The sequence below is a fragment of the Odocoileus virginianus genome, chromosome 12, assembly GCF_023699985.2.
Source record: "Odocoileus virginianus isolate 20LAN1187 ecotype Illinois chromosome 12, Ovbor_1.2, whole genome shotgun sequence".
NCBI classification, from domain to species: domain Eukaryota; kingdom Metazoa; phylum Chordata; class Mammalia; order Artiodactyla; family Cervidae; genus Odocoileus; species Odocoileus virginianus.
The window spans coordinates 9780737-9800815 of record NC_069685.1 but is presented as its reverse complement, the minus strand read 5'-3'; the positions used below and the strand labels follow the sequence as shown (position 1 = coordinate 9800815).

At 40.9% G+C, this 20079-nt stretch overlaps 1 protein-coding gene across 5 annotated transcripts in view; it reads left to right on the top strand.

Annotated features, from left to right (window-relative positions):
• Window positions 1-20079, top strand: part of ARHGAP10 (Rho GTPase activating protein 10) — a 410479-nt gene that overhangs the window by 204794 nt on the left and 185606 nt on the right. For all 5 annotated transcript variants that reach the window (XM_070474785.1, XM_070474782.1, XM_070474784.1 and 2 more), the window contains 2 exons: window positions 2347-2453; window positions 5151-5245. In XM_070474785.1, coding sequence (XP_070330886.1) covers window positions 2347-2453; window positions 5151-5245 — 202 coding nt within the window. The remainder of the gene's footprint in view (window positions 1-2346; window positions 2454-5150; window positions 5246-20079) is intronic.

Sequence of the window (20079 nt, the reverse complement as noted above, 5' to 3'; positions counted from 1 at the left end):
TCAGCATCAGTCCTTCCAATGAACACCCAGGACTGATCTCCTTTAGGAGGGACTGGTTGGATCTCCTTGCAGTCCAAGGGACTCTCAAGGGTCTTGTCCAACACCACAGTTCAAAAGCATCAATTTTTCAGTGCTCAGCTTTCTTCACAGTCCAACTCTCACATCCATACGTGTGTATTACTAGTTTGCTAATCCCAAGTTCTCAATCCTTTCCTCCAAAAATCACAAGACCTTTTTTAGACTTATAATTGCTGGATAACTTACTGACTTTGAGAGAGATGGGGCTGAAATTGGACTGAAAAAAGCACAGTGACAGAATTCTTCACTTATTAGCTGTATGCCAGGCACTGTGCTAAACTCTTTATCCATCTTGTTTTATTTAGTGCATTAAAAAAGCCCTGTGAATTGTAAGGTGCTGTAATCACCCCATTTACCAATGAGAACACAGACGCGCCGAGGGTTAACGATGCTCCTTCGGTCCTGCGCCTCAAGGCTGGAACTTTCTGAGCCTGGAGTCTGTGCCGGGCTTCCCTGGGGGCTCAGATGGCAAAGAATCCGCCGGCAGTGCGGGAGACCTGGGTCGGGAAGATGCCCTGGAGGAGGGAACGGCTACCCCTCCAGTACTCTGGCCTGGAGAATCCCATGGGCAGAGGAGCCTGGCGGGCTGTCGTTCATGGGGTCGCCAAGAGTTGGACACGACTGAGCGACTTTCACACACGCACACACACACTCGTATGCACACACACATGTATGCACACACACACACAGTCTGTTGCACCCTCTCTGTCATATTGCCTGAAGCTTGGACGGTGTGAGAAGCCGTCGCTAATCTCTGTGCTTAGGGCTGGTTGAGTGGGGTCCAGTGGAGTCAGGAGGGGATGGCAGCTTAATTGGTGAAGCACCATGATATCTGGGCAAGAGATTCTGAGGTTTGGCTTTGCCATTTTGCAGGCATTTAGTCTAAGCCTGAGATTTTTTAGATTAAAAAGACAGTAATATAATTATCCTCTCTTGAGGTATTTTTCTTGGCGTTGGATGAAATACCTATGCAGTATTTTTATGAACCGTAGAACAGAGTACGTATGCTTGCTATTGATAACACACACACACTCATACCAGGGGTTCACAAACTCTGGGCCAGCCCTAAAGATGGTTTGAGATGAGATTTATTGTGGTCTAGTGACCCATTTCATCTCCCCTTCACCCAAGGTGATGTAATTCATTTTTCCTAAAGCTAAATGCTTTTCTTTTAATTGAGTCCTTCTCCCTGCTCCTAAGTTTGTCCTTTTTGATTTTTAGGTATAAAAATCTATATTTTTAAGCTTTATTTGTTTTCAGATGCGATGATGTTGATAATAAGTATTGACTTTTTAAAATTTTAATGTCCTTTCTTGACTAAAGTAAAAATTATCAAACTGAATGGGACCTCACTTTTCCTTTGCTGTGATGGGACCATTCTAGGTCTCCCGACTTGGGACCATTTGCTCTTAAGGCATCTGATGGTTGTAATACTGACTAAGCAAGAGGTAAAAAGTGGTTCCAGAGATGTTCTGGTGCATATGTGGACAACTCCCTCTTATGTTCTTCATACTTCATTTAAATTTATTTTTACTTTTGGCTGCTCTGGGTCTTTGTTGCTGCTAGTGGGCTTTCTCTAATTATGGTGAGTTGGGGCTCCTGTTTAGTTGTGGTACACAGGCTTCTGTTACCGCACGTTGCTCTGAGGCATGTGGGATCTTTGTTCCCGGACCAGGGATCAAACTCTTGCCCCCTGCAATCAGCGGGCAGATTCTTAACCGATGGACCATCAGGGAGATCTCATACTTCATTTTAAAGTTTAACTTTGACATCGTTAGTAAGGATAGCTGCTTACAAGGTGCTTTAGTGGGCTTAAAACACGAGATAGATTTATAGTCTACGTGCTTTTCTGCACTGTGATTCTACAACTCTATTATTTTGAGAGGCCAGAATTGAATCCAAAACCATCACATATATCTGGTGGAATTCTTGAAATTCTCATGAGCTATTCATACATAGACACAAACAAAAAGTATAGTTTAACAGTAGGAGATTTTCATGTATGAGATAACAGTCTAGCAGATTATATGAAAAATATGTCTTTAAATTATGTATTTGTTGCTGAGAACTGTTAGGACCTTTTCTCAAACTGTCACTATGCGCCCTCTTATTTCCCCTAGTTTTCCCCTTGTCTTAGATAAGCTGTGTTGCTGACTTGTTACCTTGAGCTGTATTACTTGCCATTTCTTGGGTTTTTTCTCTTTAGCAATATAGAATTCTGCTTATCTGTTTATAAGGAAACGTGTAAAGTTCTGTTTCTTGTTGAAGGGCCTCCTCCATTCGGTTCCAGCTGGGTCAAACACTACTGCATGTATCGGAAAGCGGCCAAGAAGTTCACCATGATCCCGTTTGAGCACAGATCCGGGGGGAAGCTTGTAAGTGTTTGCTTTTTATACTTTGTACTGTCTGTGAGGTGGTCTTCGAGGGCGCCAATTTAATGGTGTTTCCATTCCCTAATGATAAATACCTTCTGTTTTGTTTTTAGAATGAAAAAATTGTCTTTTTTTCCTAAATAAAATTGGCCAGAAAATAATTTCCATGTTTTCTGAATTGCTGGCATGTGTTTTTTAAAACATATTTTAAAAATATGTATTTATTTGGCTGCACCAGGTCTTAGTCCTGGCATGCGGATCTCTTACATGTGGTTTTGTGGGCTTCAGTTCCCTGACTAGGGGTTGAACCCAGGCCCTGCCTTGGAAACATGGAGTCTTAGCTACTGGACGTTCTGTTGGCATGGATTTTTATTGTTAGAATTTTTTTTTTTTTTTAAGAATTATTTGATGTCCCTGTTACTGGAAGATACAGTTACTACCTTCAGCATGCTTTCCTGACTCAGTGGGCTGACTGCTTAGGATTTACGGGGAAGGCCTGGTGTGTCCATGTGGTGGTGCTGGTTTAGATGCTAGGTCGTGTCCGACTCTTGCTATCCCCGCCATGGGGGATAGCCCTCAGGCCCCTCTGTCCACGGGATTTCCCAGGCAAGAATGCTGGAGTGGGTTGTCATTTTCCTCCTCCAGGGGAATCTTCCCCACCCAGTGATTGAACCCACGTCTCTCATGGAGTCTTTTTTGACTGAGCCACGTGCACACATAAATTCACATAAATGAAAAGATTACAGAGTAGATGATCTGTAATGAAGTTTGCTGCTTTTCATTCAGACTTTAACCTTCTCACTTAGACACTCACCATTTAGTTTACACCTCCTATAGAAATAAACACCACAGCAACTCGTGATACAGGAAATGTATGCGAGAAGCCCACAGGAGCTGTCTGGGTGGAAAAGGTGGTCTTTGTTTTAAAGCAGAATCTGTAGCTCTTAGCAACAATAATAGTCAACACAGAGCTCCTCTCACTAACATTGACTGTAACTGGTGACACATTTTAAGGTTAATTCATTGCTTGCTGGGTGGATGGGCATAATTTTGCTCCTGTGAATACAGAATTAACCCAAGTTCGCTTCTGTTTACACATACTTTGCATCTTCCTGAAAACTATTTAAAGCTGCTTGTAATAGAAACACATTTTTGTGATATCGAAATAGACATGTAAAATCGTGGCCATGGGAAAGAAGAGGAAGCGAGGATGTCGCCCCTGGAGGGGGATGGGTTTTTTGGTTATTGTGTGCTCTTTTCTTTCTTTTTTAAAGATCACAGTCATTTATTTTTGTCAAATGTAACTAAAGTTTAGTGGATACAATCAGGAATAATCTGTTAAGAACATATCAGATGCAGAGAAGGCAAAATTTGTTGGTAAGTGAAGCATCAAATCTAATAAAAGAGCAAACTCCAGGAATGATCAGCAACTGTGCACAACTCATCAGCCAAATGCTCGTGATTACTTTATACCTCTGAGGACCACTGATACGATCAGAAGTTGTAGTGAAAGGATGAATATGGATTAACTTGTGTATCTCTGTACACTTTTTCCAGTTTTAAAAAATTTTATGTTTAGTGGGAGGATAATTGCTTTACAGTGTTGGTTTCTGCCATACATCGACGTAAATCAGCCACAGGTGTGCATACGAACCGTCCCTCTTGAACACCCCCTCCCCTCCCCATTCTCTTTAATGACAAAGTAAGCATGAGGTTGGAGTGCGAGTTTCCTATCAGAGCCGATCAAGTCCCCAACACATCTGCTTAGTGGTGGCTTTCTGTTTTAGCCCCAAATGATAAATGCATTAAAAATATGATGACTGTGGTATTTTGAATGTTTTTAACATCTGAATACTGGTTTAATATTAGAGATCTTCACATTCCAGAAAATACTAAAATATTGCAGAAGTGTTTCTCAGACTCCTTACAGTTTCTTACTGAGAACCTGTTTTTGCACTGCTTCTGTCTCCTGTTTTCTGCTGCTTTTTAAAGCTCTTAAAGAGCTTTATCTGGGATAAAATGGTACCATATTTAACTGAACACTCAGTAAAGGTGAATTCAGGATGATTCACTGAGGAAGCAGCAAAACACATAGATGTGTTGTGAAGATCCCCGGGAGAAGGAAATGGCAACCCACTCCAGTATTCTTGCCATGCATGATCCCATGGACAGAGGAGCCTAGTGGGCAAAGACTTGGGCACAGCTGAGCACACACACACCTAGATGAATGGTTCTAGCTTTAGGTGATCACAATGGCTGATCCAAGGTCCTTCGTGTACTTTTATGTAGATTCCTATGGAATTGAAGTTTTTGTAGGTCAGAAATGGTTACCTGTGGGCTGTTTCATGTGGTATAATGTAATGTGAAATGCAAACACATGGTCTTCTTTTTTTTAACAAGAGGGCAATAAGAATAACAAATATAGATATGTGGAAACTATATTGTTAATCCACCTTTTAAAATTAGCACTCAAAATGTCTGGTTTAATGTTACTGTAATGGAAGCAGGGTCTAAAAAATCTTAAGAAAAGATGAGTGACAGAAATGGTGACAGTTCTAAATAAACTGGTTCAAAAGAGAATAGAATAGAGGAACCTAAAATCTGAACCTTGCCTCTTTCCCCCCATCAAGTATAGGATACTTAACTCTGTGTATGTTTATACTGTAGTGTCTGAAAAATGCTTAAAATGATTCTCTGCAGGGGGATGGAGAGGTCTTCTTTTTGAAAGAATGTACCAGGAGACATACTGACTCCATTGACAGAAGGTTTTGCTTTGACGTGGAAGCTGCTGACCGGTAAGTTATTGGAATTATTGGACTTCATGGAAAGAATCATTTAAGAAAATGATTTAAAAAATAGTTAATTGCAACTTGGATTTCTGTGGCCTGGGAGACTGTTATCTTTCTATATTTCCAAGCTGTGTATTCACTGTGGGCTGTTCTGTGTTGGTTACTGTGTTTCGCTGTGGAATGATAGCTTAGTCTTGGCTGAAGTCTGCAGTCACTTTACTGGTATTGTCACTTAAACAATGACCTTGGGGTGTTTCATTGTTGATCCAAGCCTCCTTTTCTGGCACTAAAAGTGTAAGGTGGGAAGATGAGGAAGTAGGTGATAGAGCTAAAGAGAGGTGGTTGTGGCTGTTCATACACAGTAGTATTCATTTTTCTGTGTGGGAATTTTCCATGTATATATGGAAAGGTAATAGAAGGTCACAGGCAAGCTCTGTTTATTCAAAGACGAGTTATCTTTTTTTCTTGTGATATGACTTTTAGTTATTTAGTTAGAAAAGAGTCTTAGCTGGAGGGAAAGAAGTAAAAAAAAGAAAAACAAAGCTCATTTGTCAGTATTACTACCTGTCTGGCATTTATTTCTGTGTCCTTCCATAGTACTAAGGAAAATCATGGTGCTCATAGAATATTTCTTTTTAATGACTGATGGTATGAAGGTTTCTTGCCAGCCCTAGTTTTGGGTAACAATGGTCTTTAGATAATGATGTTTCATATTTCTATAATAAAAGTTTACAATATGAGATTTTTTAAACACAAGTTCGTTTCAGATCAGGACCCAAGAATACAAAAATAATTAATGTTTCCTCTTCCGTCAGATGATATAACTGAGTCTGTGGGGTTCATTCAATAAATGCATTGAAGACCAGGGACATAAAAATGTGTGCTCATGCACCATGGTAATATGGAAATGCAATGAAAAGGACAAATGGTTTAATAAGGCTTTGGCCAAGACTGTAAAAAAAAAAAGAGAATGTCATTGTAAAAGAGGTTAAATTTCAAGCCAGTAAGGATAAGTTCACAAACTTTAAGACAAGATTTGGGCTGTATAAGACAACTTGAGTATAAATATGTTTGCTGTACATATTTGGGTACATGTTTGCTGTACATATTTGGGTACATGTTCGCTGTACATATTTGGGTACATGTTCGCTGTACATATTTGGGTACATGTTCGCTGTACATGTTTGCGTGTACGAAGTACACCCATTGTAAGCATTGACTGAGTTTTCTCTAAGTACCAGACAGTGTTCTAAATTCTTCTCTTCTTTACCTCATTTTATGCTCAGCCCAGCTCTGTCAGGTAGACATTATGCTTCTCATTTTATGATGAAAAATGGAGCCTTATGTGGTTCTCCTAAGGTCATGTAGCTAGTAGGTGGAAGAGCTGAGATTTGAACTGTTGCGTTTGGCTCTGGAGCCCAGGCTGTTAACTGCTCTGCCGCAGGCATCAGAGTATAACTGTGTAAGTGTGTTGTCTTTGAAATAGTTGACAGAGGTGAGTCAGCAGTGATGTCTTATCAGAAAATGTGTTAAATGAGGTTAATCTGCATTTCTTTGAAAAGGTAATTCTAGTACTTCCATTTACTGTTTTAATGTGATTTGTATTTTTCCCAGTCCTGTGTTTTCTCTAAGACCTTGATCATGCCAAATGCTCTTCTTCATTGAGATCCTTATTACAATGATAGCTATTGAATTGACCAAAAAGTTTGTTTGGGTTTTTCTGCAAGATGTTACGGAAAAACCCGAACAAACTTTTTGACCAACCCAGTACTTTGCACCCCTCATAAAGGTTGATGAGTGGTTACTGTAGTTACCTTCATATTGATGGTGTCTTGTATGGAGACCCTCAGGACTGGGGAAGACATTAGAGGCGATCTGTTTTAAAGCAGAGACATTACTTTGTCAACAAAGGTCCATCTAGTCAAGGCTATGGTTTTTCCAGTAGTCATGTGTGGATGTGAGAGTTGGACTATAAAGAAAGCTGAGTGCAGAATAATTGATGCTTTTGAGCTGTGGTGTTGGAGAAGACCCTTGAGAGTCCCTTGGACTGCAAGGAGATCCAACCAGTCCATCCTAAAGGAGATCAGTCCTGGGTGTTCATTGGAAGGACTGATGTTGAAGCTGAAACTCCAGTACTTTGGTCACCTGATGTGATGAGCTGACTCATTTGAAAAGACCCTGATGCTGGGAGGGATTGGGGGCAGGAGGAGAAGGGGGCAACAGAGGATGAGATGGTTAGATGGCATCACCGACTCAATGGACATGAGTTTGGGTAAACTCCGAGAGTTGGTGATGGACAGGGAGGCCTGTCGTGCTGCGGTTCATGGGGTCGCAAAGAGTCGGACATGACTGAGCAACTGAACTGAACTGATTTTAGTGGTTTTCAAACTGCTCTATAGGGATGTCTTCTTTTCAAATAACAACTTTACACTTAGGTGTGTATAAATCAGAAAAAAAGAGAGTTCTCTTATTAAAGTGAGGTAGGTGAATGGTATTGTTTCCTTAATTTCTCTTTCTGTTTTCTCATTGTTAATGTTTGGAATGCAAGAGATTTCTGTGTGTTAATTTTATATCCTGCAACTTTACTATATTCGTTGATTAGCTCTAGTAATCTTTTGGTAGAGTCTTTAGGGTTTTCTATGTAGAGGATCATGTCGTCTGCAAACAGCGAGAGTTTCACTTCTTTTCCTATCTGGATTCCTTTTACTTCTTTTTCTGCCCTGATTGCTGTGGCCAACAGTTCCAAAACTGTTGAATAGGAGTGGTGAGAGTGGGCACCCTTGTCTTGTTCCTGATTTTAGGGGAAATGCTTTCAATTTTTCACCATTGAGGGTAATGCTTGCTGTGGGTTTGTCATATATAGCTTTTATTATGTTGAGGTATGTTCCTTCTCTTCCTGCTTTCTGGAGAGTTTTAATCATAAAGGGATGTTGAATTTTGTCAAGGGCTTTTTCTGCATCTATTGAGATAATCATATGGTTTATATCTTTCAATTTGTTAATATGGTGTATCACATTGATTGATTTGCGGATATTAAAGAATCCTTGCATTCCTGGGATAAAGCCCACTTGGTCATGGTGTATGATTTTTTTAATATGTTGTTGGATTCTGTTTGCTAGAATTTTGTTAAGGATTTTTGCATCTATGTTCATCAGTGATATTGGCCTGTAGTTTTCTTTTTTTTGTGGCATCTTTGTCTGGTTTTGGAATTAGGGTGTTGGTGGCCTCATAGAATGAGTTTGGAAGTTTACCTTCTTCTGCAATTTTCTGGAAGAGTTTGAGTAAGATAGGTGTTAGCTCTTCTCTAAATTTTTGGTGGAATTCAGCTGTGAAGCCATCTGGTCCTGGGCTTTTGTTTGCTGGAAGATTTCTGATTACAGTTTCTATTTCTGTGCTTGTGATGGGTTTGTTAAGATCTTCTATTTCTTCCTGGTTCAGTTTTGGAAAGTTATACTTCTCTAAGAACTTGTCCATTTCTTCCAAGTTGTTCATTTTATTGGCAGAGAGCTGCTGGTAGTAGTCTCTTATGATCCTTTGTATTTCAGTGTTGTCTGTTGTGATCTCTCCATTTTTGTTTCTAATTTTGTTAATTTGGTTTTTCTCCCTTTGTTTCTTAATGAGTCTTGCTAATGGTTTGTCAATTTTGTTTGTTTATTCAAAAACCAGCTTTTAGCTTTGTTGATTTTTGCTATGGTCTCTTTTGTTTCTTTTGCATTTATTTCTGCCCTAATTTTTAAGATTTCTTTCCTTCTAGTAACCCTGGGGTTCTTCATTTCTTCCTTCTCTAGTTGCTTTAGGTGTAGAGTTAGGTTATTTATTTGACTTTTTTCTTGTTTCTTGAGGTAGGCCTGTAATGCTATGAATCTTCCCCTTAGCACTGCTTTTACAGTGTCCCATAGGTTTTGGGTTGTTGTGTTTTCATTTTCATTCATTTCTATGTATATTTTGATTTCTTTTTTGATTTCTTCTATGATTTGTTGTTTATTCAGAAGCGTGTTGTTTAGCCTCCATATGTTTGAATTTTACTTAGGAGTATATCTACCTAAAGAAACAAAAGACTTATACATAGAAAACTATAAATCACTGATGAAAGAAATCAAAGAGGACACAAACAGGTGGAGAAATATACCGTGTTCATGGATTGGAAGAATCAATATTGTCAAAATGGCTATACTACCCAAAGCAATCTATAGATTCAATGCAATCCCTATCAAGCTACCAACAGTATTTTTCACAGAACTAGAACAAATAATTTCACAATTTGGATGGAAATACAAAAAACCTTGAATAGCCAAAGTAATCTTGAGAAAGAAGAATGGAATTGGAGGAATCAACCTGCCTGACTTCAGACTATACTACAAAGCCACAGTCATCAAGACAGTATGGTATTGGCACAAAGACAGAAATATAGATCAATGGAACAGAGTAGAAAGCCCAGAGATAAATCCACATACCTGTGGTCACCTTATCTTCGACAAAGGAGGCAAGGATATACAATGGAGAAAAGACAACCTCTTTAACAAGTGGTGTTGGGAAAACTGGTCAACCACTTGTAAAAGAATGAAACTAGAACACTTTCTAACACCATACACAAAAATAAACTCAAAATGGATTAAAGATCTAAATGTAAGACCAGAAACTATAAAACTCCTAGAGGAGAATATAGGCAAAACACTCTCTGACATAAATCACAGCAGGATCCTCTATGACCCACATCCCAGAATATTAGAAACAAAAGCAAAAATAAACAAATGGGACCTAATGAAACTTAAAAGCTTTTGCACAACAAAGGGAACTATAAGCAAGGTGAAAAGACAGCCCTCAGATTGGGAGAAAATAATAGCAAACGAAGCAACAGACAAAGGATTAATCTCAAAAATATACAAGCAACTCCTGCAGCTCAACTCCAGAAAAATAAATGACCCAATCAAAAAATGGGCCAAAGAACTCAACAGACATTTCTCCAAAGTAGACATATAGATAGGTAACAAACACATGAAAAGATGCTCAACATCACTCATTATCAGAGAAATGCAAATCAAAACCACAATGAGGTACCATTACACTCCAGTCAGGATGGCTGCTATCCAAAAGTCTACAAGCAATAAATGCTGGAGAGGGTGTGGAGAAAAGGGAACCCTCTAACACTGTTGGTGTAAGATTGCACTGTTGGTGGGATTGCAAACTAATACAGGCTCTATGGAGAACAGTGTGGAGATTCCTTAAAAAACTGGAAATAGAACTGCCATATGACCCAGCAATCCCACTTCTGGGCATACACACCGAGGAAACCAGATCTGAAAGAGACACGTGCACCCCAATGTTCATCACAGCACTGTTTATAATAGCCAGGACATGGAAGCAACCTAGATGCCCATCAACAGACGAATGGATAAGGAAGCTGTGGTTCATATACACCATGGACTATTACTCAGCCATAAAAAGAATTCATTTAAATCAGTTCTAATGAGATGGATGAAACTGGAGCCCATTATACAGAGTGAAGTAAGCCAGAAAGATAAAGACCAATACAGTATACTTACGCATATATATGGAATTTAGAAAGATGGTAATGATAACCCTGTATGCAAAACAGAAAAAGAGACACAGATGTATAGAACAGACTTGTAGACTCTGTGGGAGAAGGCGAGGGTGGGGTGTTTCAAGAGAACAGCATCGAAACATGTATATTATCTAGGGTGAAACAGATCACCAGCCCAGGTTGGATGCATGAGACAAGTGCTCGGACATGGTGCACTGGGAAGACCCAGAGGGATCGGATAGAGAGCGAGGTGGGAGGGGGAATCAGGATGGGGAATACATGTATATCCGTGGCTGATTCATGTCAATGTACAACAAAAACCACTACAATATTGTAAAGTAATTAGCCTCCAACTAATAAAATAAATAAATAAAGTTCTCATTATAAGAAAAAAAAAATAAAGTGAGGTAGGGGACCTGGAGGGCTTCCTAGGTGGCGTTAGTGGTAAAGAATCCACCTGCCAATGCAGGAGACATAAGAGATGTGGGTTCAGTCCCTGGACTGGGGAGGTCCCTTGGAGGAGGGCATGGCACCTCATGCCAGTATTCTTGCCTGGAGAATCCCGTGGACAGAGGAGCCTGGCAGGCTGCAGTCCGTGGGATCACAGAGAGTCGGACACGACTGAAGTGACTTGGCATGCGTGCATGATGGGGACCTGGATCCTTACCCTCTCAGCTGCCTTCTTCTTGAAGAAATCTCTAATTTACTTCCATTGATGCCCAGAGCTGCTTTCTGGAAACTGGGTGGAGGTGGACCAGTAATCTAGTTTACGTGATTCAAGAGAGGCATAGAGGATCTAACGTCTAAAATGATAACTGAAGATGTATTTGGAGTCAGCTGGGATTGATTGAGACACATTCCAGGCAGAGTGATGAGTATGTGTAAAGTTCTGGAGACAGGAGAGAGCGTGGTCCATGTGAGGTGCCCCTGGGGATGGATGCCCAACATCACTGGAGCAGAGAGCCGGGGAGGATGGAGATAAGGCTTGACAGTGGGGGTCAGCCCCTGACCTTGAGGTTTCGAGCTTGATTTATTAAATGGTTTTAAGCAGGGCATTGAGTGATAGGTTCATATTTTTCAAAACCCGCTGTGGCAAAGTAGAGAAAGTTTAGAAATGGCAGGAGTGGTTGGAAGGGTTATGGATTGGTGTGGTGGTGGCAGAAATGGAGGCCAGAGTGTTCTGTTTGAGTAAGACTTCTAGAGAGAAATTTACAGAAACATTGGATGTTAGATTCCAGGGTGAAGGAGGAGAAGGTTTCTGGCTTGAGCAACTAGGTGGTGCCATTTACTAAGATGGGAGAACCAGAAGGCACAAGATTGGAGGAAGATGATGACTCCAGTTGTGGGTCTGTTGGGTTGGCTTGCTGTGGGCCATTCATTGATACACAGAGCAGGCAATTGGGTGTAGCCCTCGGCATTTTCAGCAGCACTGGACTCGAGCTGACCTTGGACCTCCTGCAACTCTGCATCCTGTGACTGTCACCGCAGAGAACCAGGCTGGTCCTCCCCCGATTTGGGCAGCCTATCTGTTTGCAGCCGTTGCACCTTGAAGTGCATATCCCATTGTGGTGTTTGTCTGTCCATCCATTCACATGGTTTCACCCTCAAAGTATCTCTGTCTACAATCTGTACTTTTCTTCCTTTTTTCTGTGTTTGGAACTACGTGTAGGCTTTTTAAGTTTCGTGTATCGGTGTGTCTCGGTTCTCTTCCTTTTATACTTTTCTTGGTAATTTCAGCGTGACTTCAGATACTCCGTGTAGGACTTTGCAGCTTTCTCCGTGGACTCCCCTCCTTCAGTCCTCTGTTCCCCACCTTCCCTCAGCCATTTCTGCTCGTGCTCCCTCCTTAGATCTTATCACCAGGACGGGTACCACATCGGTCATCTCAACTGTGAGGCTTCCTCCTTCCAACACCACCTTCTATTCTTCTCTGCTTACTCTTCGCTAGTAAGTAGCCTTCGCTTGCAGTCAACTGATCCTACTTTTCTCAGCCCCTCACACCCTCACTTCTTTCCATGTGTGAATGGAATTTCAGCGTGTGAATTTGTTGTTTGTTAAAGTCACTCTTTTCAATACACTCAACCCCACTGCCCTTCTCTGCCTTGATTAGACTTGTTTGCACAGCTCCAGATTAAGAAGGATTCACCGCTGCCTCCTCTCTTCCTGGAAAGGTGTATTCACTTCAGATTCATGACCACTGGCCTCAGATTAGGCCATTAACCCTGACCACAAATCATCTTCCATTTTCTTAGTTCCTTTATTCTCCTGGTTGATGAATATTTTATATTTCCCCTCTCGCTAAGCTTCTGGGACGGCCTCCCTTTCCTGATGATTTTGTGTCCCATTTTGCTGTGAACTCTGTGAACTTAGAACTAATTTGAAGAGCTTTTCCCCTGAAATGGATGTCCACTCCTTCGTCGGTGCTGGGTACCCTGCCTTCCCTCCGCTGCCATGGGGACCGTCAGCGGCTGGCCTGTGTCCAGCTGTTTCCATTCCCTCTTCGCCTCCCCTCCTTAATTCTCCAGGATGTCACACAAGTAGTTCTTCTTTTGCTTTCTCATTGACACCTGTTTTGCCCTTTCTACTGGACGATCCCTTCAGTCTACGGAACACTCTTAATTTTATCCATCTTAAAAAAAGAAATACCACCGCTATCACCAGTGAAAGAACCCTATCTTCCCTTTTGTCTGCTGCCCACGATTCATTTCTCATACACAACAGGAATTCTTCAAGAAACGCCAATATTCAGGCATCCCATATACTCAGGGCTCGTGTTCCCTTCCTCCTGTTCCCCTCTGGGCCCTCTCTCGCCGGGCCCTGGCCTCCGCCCGTCCACTGCAGTGTTCTGCGAAGGTCATCGTGGGTTCAGGGTGCCGCCTGCAGTGTCCGCTCTGTCTTCCTGTTCTTTCCTGGCAGCAACGTCTGATGTGGCCGTTCACCTTCTCCTCTGTGATACCTTTGCTCTACTTGGCTCAATAACCTCACACCTGCTTGCTTTTTCTCCCGCCCCACTGGCTTTTCCATTTTTAGATTCCTTTGCCAGATTTTCTTGTTTCCTGGACTTTTTGTTATTAGAGTTCTCTGGAGCTCAGTACTTTTTTTTTCCTTTAAAATTTTCTCTTCTATTGAAACATAAATTTATTATAATTATTTAATTTTATTTACAGTGTTGTGTTAATTTCTGCTGTACAACAAAGTGACTCAGCTATATATGTGTGTGTGTGTGTGTATACATATATATATATAGTTCCTCTGTCCATGGAATTCTCCAGGCAAGAATACTGGAGTGGGTTATCATTTCCTTCTCTAGGGGATTTTCCCGACCTAGGGGTCCAACCTGGATCCTCCCACATTGTAGGCAAATTCTTTGCTATCTCAGCCACTAGGGAAGCCCCATATATATGTATGTATGTATCTGTATCTATCTATCTATCTATTTATATATATGTGTGTGTGTGTGTATGTGTGTGTATATATATATATATATATATATCTTCATGACCCAGATAACCACAATGGTGTGATCACTCACCTACAGTCAGACATTCTGGAGTGCTAAGTCAAGTGGGCCTTAGGAAGCATCAGTATGAACAAAGCTAGATGGAATTCCAGTTGAGCTATTTCAAATCCCAAAACATGATCCTGTGAAAGTGCTGCACTCAATATGCCAGCAAATTTGGAAAACTCATCAGTGGCCACGGGACTGGAAAAGGTCATTCATTCCAGTCCCAAAGAAGGGCAGTGCTAAAGAATGTTCAAACTACCGCACAATTGCACTCATTTCACATGCTAACAAAGTATTGCTCAAAATCCTCTAATTCTCCAAGCTAGGCTTCAACAGTATGTGAACCGAGAATTTCCAAATGTTCAAGCTGGATTTAGAAAAGGCAGAGAAACCAGAGATTAAATTGCCAACATCCATTGTGTCATAGAAAAAGCAGAAGAATTCCAGAAAAACATCTGCTTCATGACTATGCTAAAGCTTTTGACTGTGTGGATCACAAGAAACTGTGAAAAATTCTTAGAAGTGGGAATACCAGACCACCTTAACTGCCTCCTGAGAAATCTGTGTGCAGGTCAAGAAGCAACAGTTAGAACCAGACGTGGAATAACATACTGGTTCAAAATTGGGAAAGGAGTACATCAAGGCTTTATTTTGTCACTCTGCTTATTTAACTTGTATGCAGAATACATCATGCAAAATGCCAGGCTGGATGAAGCACTCACTGGAATCAAGATTGCAGGGAGAAATATCAGTAACTTCATATATACAGATGACACCACCCTTATGGCAGAAAGCGAAGCGGAATTAAAAGAGGCTCTTGATGGGGTGAAAGAGGAGAGTGAAAAAGGTGGCTTAAAACTCAACATTTAAAAAAGGAATATCATGGCATCTGGTCCCATCACTTCATGGTAAATAGATAGGGAAACAATGGAAACCAAAATCACTGTGGACAGTGACTGCAGCCATGAAGTTAAAAGATGCTTGCTCCTTGGAAGAAAAGCTATGATAAACTTAGATAGTGCATTAGAAAACAGAGACATTACTTTACCAACAAAGTCCATATAGTTGAAGCTATGATTTCTCCAGTAGTCATGTGTGGCTATGATAGTTGGACTATAAAGCAGACTGAGCACTGAAGAATTGATGCTTTTGAACTGTGGTGTTAGAGAAGACTCTTGAGAGTCCCTTGACTGCAAGGAGATCAAACCAGTCAATCTTAAAGGAAATCAATCCTGAATATTCATTGGAAGGACTGATGCTGAAGCTGAAACTCCAATACTTTGGCCACCTAATGTAAAGAGCTGACTCATTGGAAAAGACCCTGATGCTGGGAAAGATTGAAGGCACGAAAAGGGGATGGCAGAGGACAAGATAGTTGGATGGCATCACTGACTGGATGGACTTGAGTTTGAGTAAGCTCCAGGAGGTGGTGAAGGACAGGGAAGCCTGGCATGCTGCAGTCCATGGGGTTCCAAAGATTTGGACACAACTGAGCGACTGAACAGCAACATGTATATTTATATAAGCCCCATGTACACATATCTGTATATATTCTTCTTTATATCCTCTTCCGTTCTGATTTATCACAGGATGTTGGATATAATTCCCTGTTCTATATAGCAGTAGTTTGTTGTTTTGTCTACCCTATATATATATCAATACTAGTTTACATCTGCTAATCCCAAGCTCCCAATCCTTCCCTCCCCTTTGGCAACCGTAGGTTTGTTCTCTATTTCAGCAAGTCTATTTCTGTCTCGTAAATATGTTCACTTGTGTCATATTTTAGATTCCATGGAGCTCAATCTTTAGATCTCGCTCTAACCATCTTGTCCAGCCTCAGGACTTTACATGCTATCTATATGTCTGTAAAAACTTCCCAATTTATTGTCTATACCTGGATCTCCTTCGTGAACTCCAGGTTTTTATAGCCATTTTTATAGTTGCTTCTGGGGTGTGTGCTAGGCATTTCAATCAATGCCAGAGTGGGAGCGATTGATTAGTTTTCATAATGTTTCCAAGAATTCATGGGGGAGACAAGGTATATGCTCTTTACCGACCCAACATTTTATATAGGTATGATAATTCAACCTTATCATATAAATACTAATAATATGTAGATTTTTTTAAGTAGTGTGTCTCATTGTAGTCTTTTTCTCACAAGCTTTTTGGTTAACTTGGAAGACTTTCATGTGTGTGTCTCCTTGGGTCTCTGGGATCATGTGACTCTTCAGTTGTATTATAGAATTCTGTTGTCTTTGGTTTGTTTCCTCATTTCTGAATAACCTCAGTCTGTTCAGGTTGGGTATTACCAGTGGGTAGTGTATTTGTGGGGCCCTTATTTTCCTTTTACCCACCACTGGCAGTGTGAGCTGTTGGTCTTCTACTTCTAGGACAAAATCAGGAAGGAGGGAGAGAGGGTCACTACCCTAATTCTGGGGATTTTTAAGGCATAATTTAGCAAAAAGTTTGAATGGGATTGGCTCTTATTTTGTCTCTTTCCCTGATTCTCGGTCAAGCAGACTATTGGGAATTAGAAGTAATTTGTTCCTTGTCTATTAGATTATGAATTCCTTGAGGATAAGAGTCTCATCTCATGAACTGCAATACCCAGTGCAGTGCTTTATATGTGGTGGGCATTCACCAAATTTGTGCTGGATTAAATGAAATTGAATTGTTGCTTAGCAGAGACAGGACTGGGATTAGATTCAATCAGGTAACAGTCAGTGAACTGTCCTTTTCTTCCGTGCACACTGCAGCATTGTGAGTGCCTGCATTTGCATTCTGCTGAAAGAAAATGCACTTAACCCATTTTGGAGTGTGTGGGTATTGCATATAGGTTTCTAATGGGGTGTGTACAGAATTTCTATTGTGGACCTTCGTATACAGCATTTCACCACTGATTTCATGTTTCATGTAAAGTTATCTTGTCTTCTTTCCTGGTTTCAGTCTTTGCTAGTCTTTTATTCTTTATGTTGGAAGAGCAGTCAAGTTAACACTGTGACAATAGGAAACACTTCATAAACTGCAAAATGGAGCCTGGCCTTGAATTTGACCTGTGCACATGTAAATCAAGTGCATGCACTTCACTGTCACATGAGTTCAGATCAGATTTGATTGCATGCAGCAGAAAAACTCAAAATATAATAAAATACATTAAACAGTGTAGAGGATGAGTTTCTTCTCTTTGTTAGTAAGCCTGAAGGTGACCAGGTCAGAGCTGATACACTTCTTGGTGTCAGACATGCCCCATCTTGTGCATTTACCTTGCTAGTCACCTGGGGGCAAAGATGCCTACTCACATGTACTACGTAGCCTTGTCTCTTGTAGTATGAACACTTTCCAGAGGAAACACACACTGGTTTTGCTCATATACCATTGGCCTTGATGGAGTTGTGTGGTTATATCTAGCTGCAAGGGAAGCTGGGAAGTACTGAGACAAGGAAATGTCTGGGAACAAAAGAGAGCAATCCTGGACTCTGTGGTGGTTCCGTGGTTAAGAATCTGCCTTGCAATGAAGGGAGTGAGTTCGATCCCTGGTCAGAGAGCTAAGACCCTGCATGCTCTGTGGTGTGGCAAAGAAAAATATTAACGTTGCATTTGATAAAAATAAGAAAAATAATTATTTAAAAAGAAAAGAGCAATCCATGTGTTGTTCTAATATTCATACTTGGGAAATCTCTTGCTAAGAATGAAGGGGAGAATAGCCCATGGGTTGGTTTCCAATGTGTTGTTACTGCTTTGGTTATCAGTGGTTAGGAGGGTGTGTGGTTCATTTTCCTTTCCTCTGTTCACTGTAAGCTTACTTCAACTACTTTAGATAAGAAGTAGTTAAGAACACATATATTAAGAACAACATTAGCAAAGTGAAAAGACAGCCCACAGAGTGGGAGAAAATTCTTGCAAATGACATATCTGTAAAGGCAGTGGTCCCCACCAGGGACTGGTTTTGTGAAAGACAAGTTTTCTATGAGCTGGGGATGGTGGGGATGGTTTCAGGGTGATTCATACACGTTACATTTATTGTACACTTTATTTCTAATCTAATGCTGCTGATGATCTGGCAAGAGTACCGGTGCACAGCCTAGAGGTTGGAATCTCCTGTGATAAAAGGCTTGTATCCAGAATATATAAAGAACTCCTAACTCAATAATAAAAAACAACCCAATTAAAATGGGTAAAAGCTCTAAATGAGACATTTCTTCAAAGGAAATACACAGGTGGTTGATAAGCATGGTCTTCCCTGGTAGCTCAGCTGGTAAAGAATCCACCCGCAATGCAGGAGACCCAGTTCCATTCCTGGGTTGGGAAGATCCACTGGAGAAGGGATAGGCTACCCACTCCAGTATTGTTGAGCTTCCCTGGTAGCTCAGCTGGTAAAGAATTCACCTGCACTGTGGGAGACAAGGGTTCAGTCCCTGGGTTGGGAAGATCCCCTGGAGAAGGGAAAGGCTACCCACTCCAGTATTCTCACCTAGAGAATTCCATGGACTGTATAGTCCATGGGGTTACAACTGGACATGTCTGAGTGACTTTCATTAATAAGCACATCAAAAGGTGCTTAACATCATTAGCTAGTAGGGAAATGCAAACCTAAACCACAATAAGATATCACCCACTAGGGTAACTATAATTGCTGCTGCTAAGTCGCTTCAGTCTGACTCTGTGCGACCCCATAGACAGCAGCCCCCCAGGCTCCGCCATCCCTGGGATTCTCCAGGCAAGAACACTGGATTGGGTTGCCATTTCCTTCTCCAATGCATGAAAGTGGAAAGTGAAAGTGAAATCGCTCAGTCGTGTTCAACTCTTAGCGACCCCATGGATTGCAGCCTACCAGGCTCCTCCATCCAGGGGATTTTCCAGGCGAGAGTACTGCAGTGGGTTGCCATTGCCTTCTCCCAACTATAATTGAAAAGTCAAATAATAACAAGTATTGGTGATGACGTGGAGAAATAGGAACACTTACCTGCTGATGGTATAAATTTGAAATGGTATAGCGGTTTTGTCACTAACACTGTATAATCACAAGGGATTTGATTTAGGTTATACCTGAATGGCCTAGTGGTTTTCCCTACTTTATTCAATTTAAGTCTGAATTTTGTAATAAGGAGTTCATGATCTGAGCCACAGTCAGCTCCTGGTCTTTTATTTATTTATTTTTTTTTTGCTGACTGTATAGAGCTTCTCCATCTTTGGATGCAAATAATATAATCAGTCTGATTTTGGTATTGACTAATGGTGATGTCCATGTGGAGAGTTGTCTCTTGTATTGTTGCAAGAGGGTGTTTGTTATGACCAGTGCATTCTTTTGGCAAAACTCTGTTAGCCTTTGTCCTGCTTCATTTTGTACACCAAGGTCAAGCTTGCCTGTTACTCCAGGTATCTCTTGACCTCCTACTTTTGCATTCCAGTCCCCTATGATGAAAAAGACATCCTTTTTTTTGGTGTTACTGCTGGAAGGTCTTGTAAGTCTTCTTAGAACCATTCAACTTCGGCTTCTTTGGCATTAGTGGTTGGGGCATAGACTTGGATTACTGTGATATTGAATGATTTGCCTTGGAAATGAACAGATATCATCCTGTCATTTTTGAGATTGAAACCAGGTACTGCATTTTGGACTCTCTTATTGACTATGAGGACTATTCCATTTCTTCTAAGGAGTTCTTTCCCACAATGGTAGATATAATGGTCATCAATTAAATTCACGCTTTCCTGTCCATTTTAGTTCATTGATTCCTATAATGTCCATGTTCACTCTTGCCATCTCCTGTTTGACCACTTCCAATTTACCTTGAT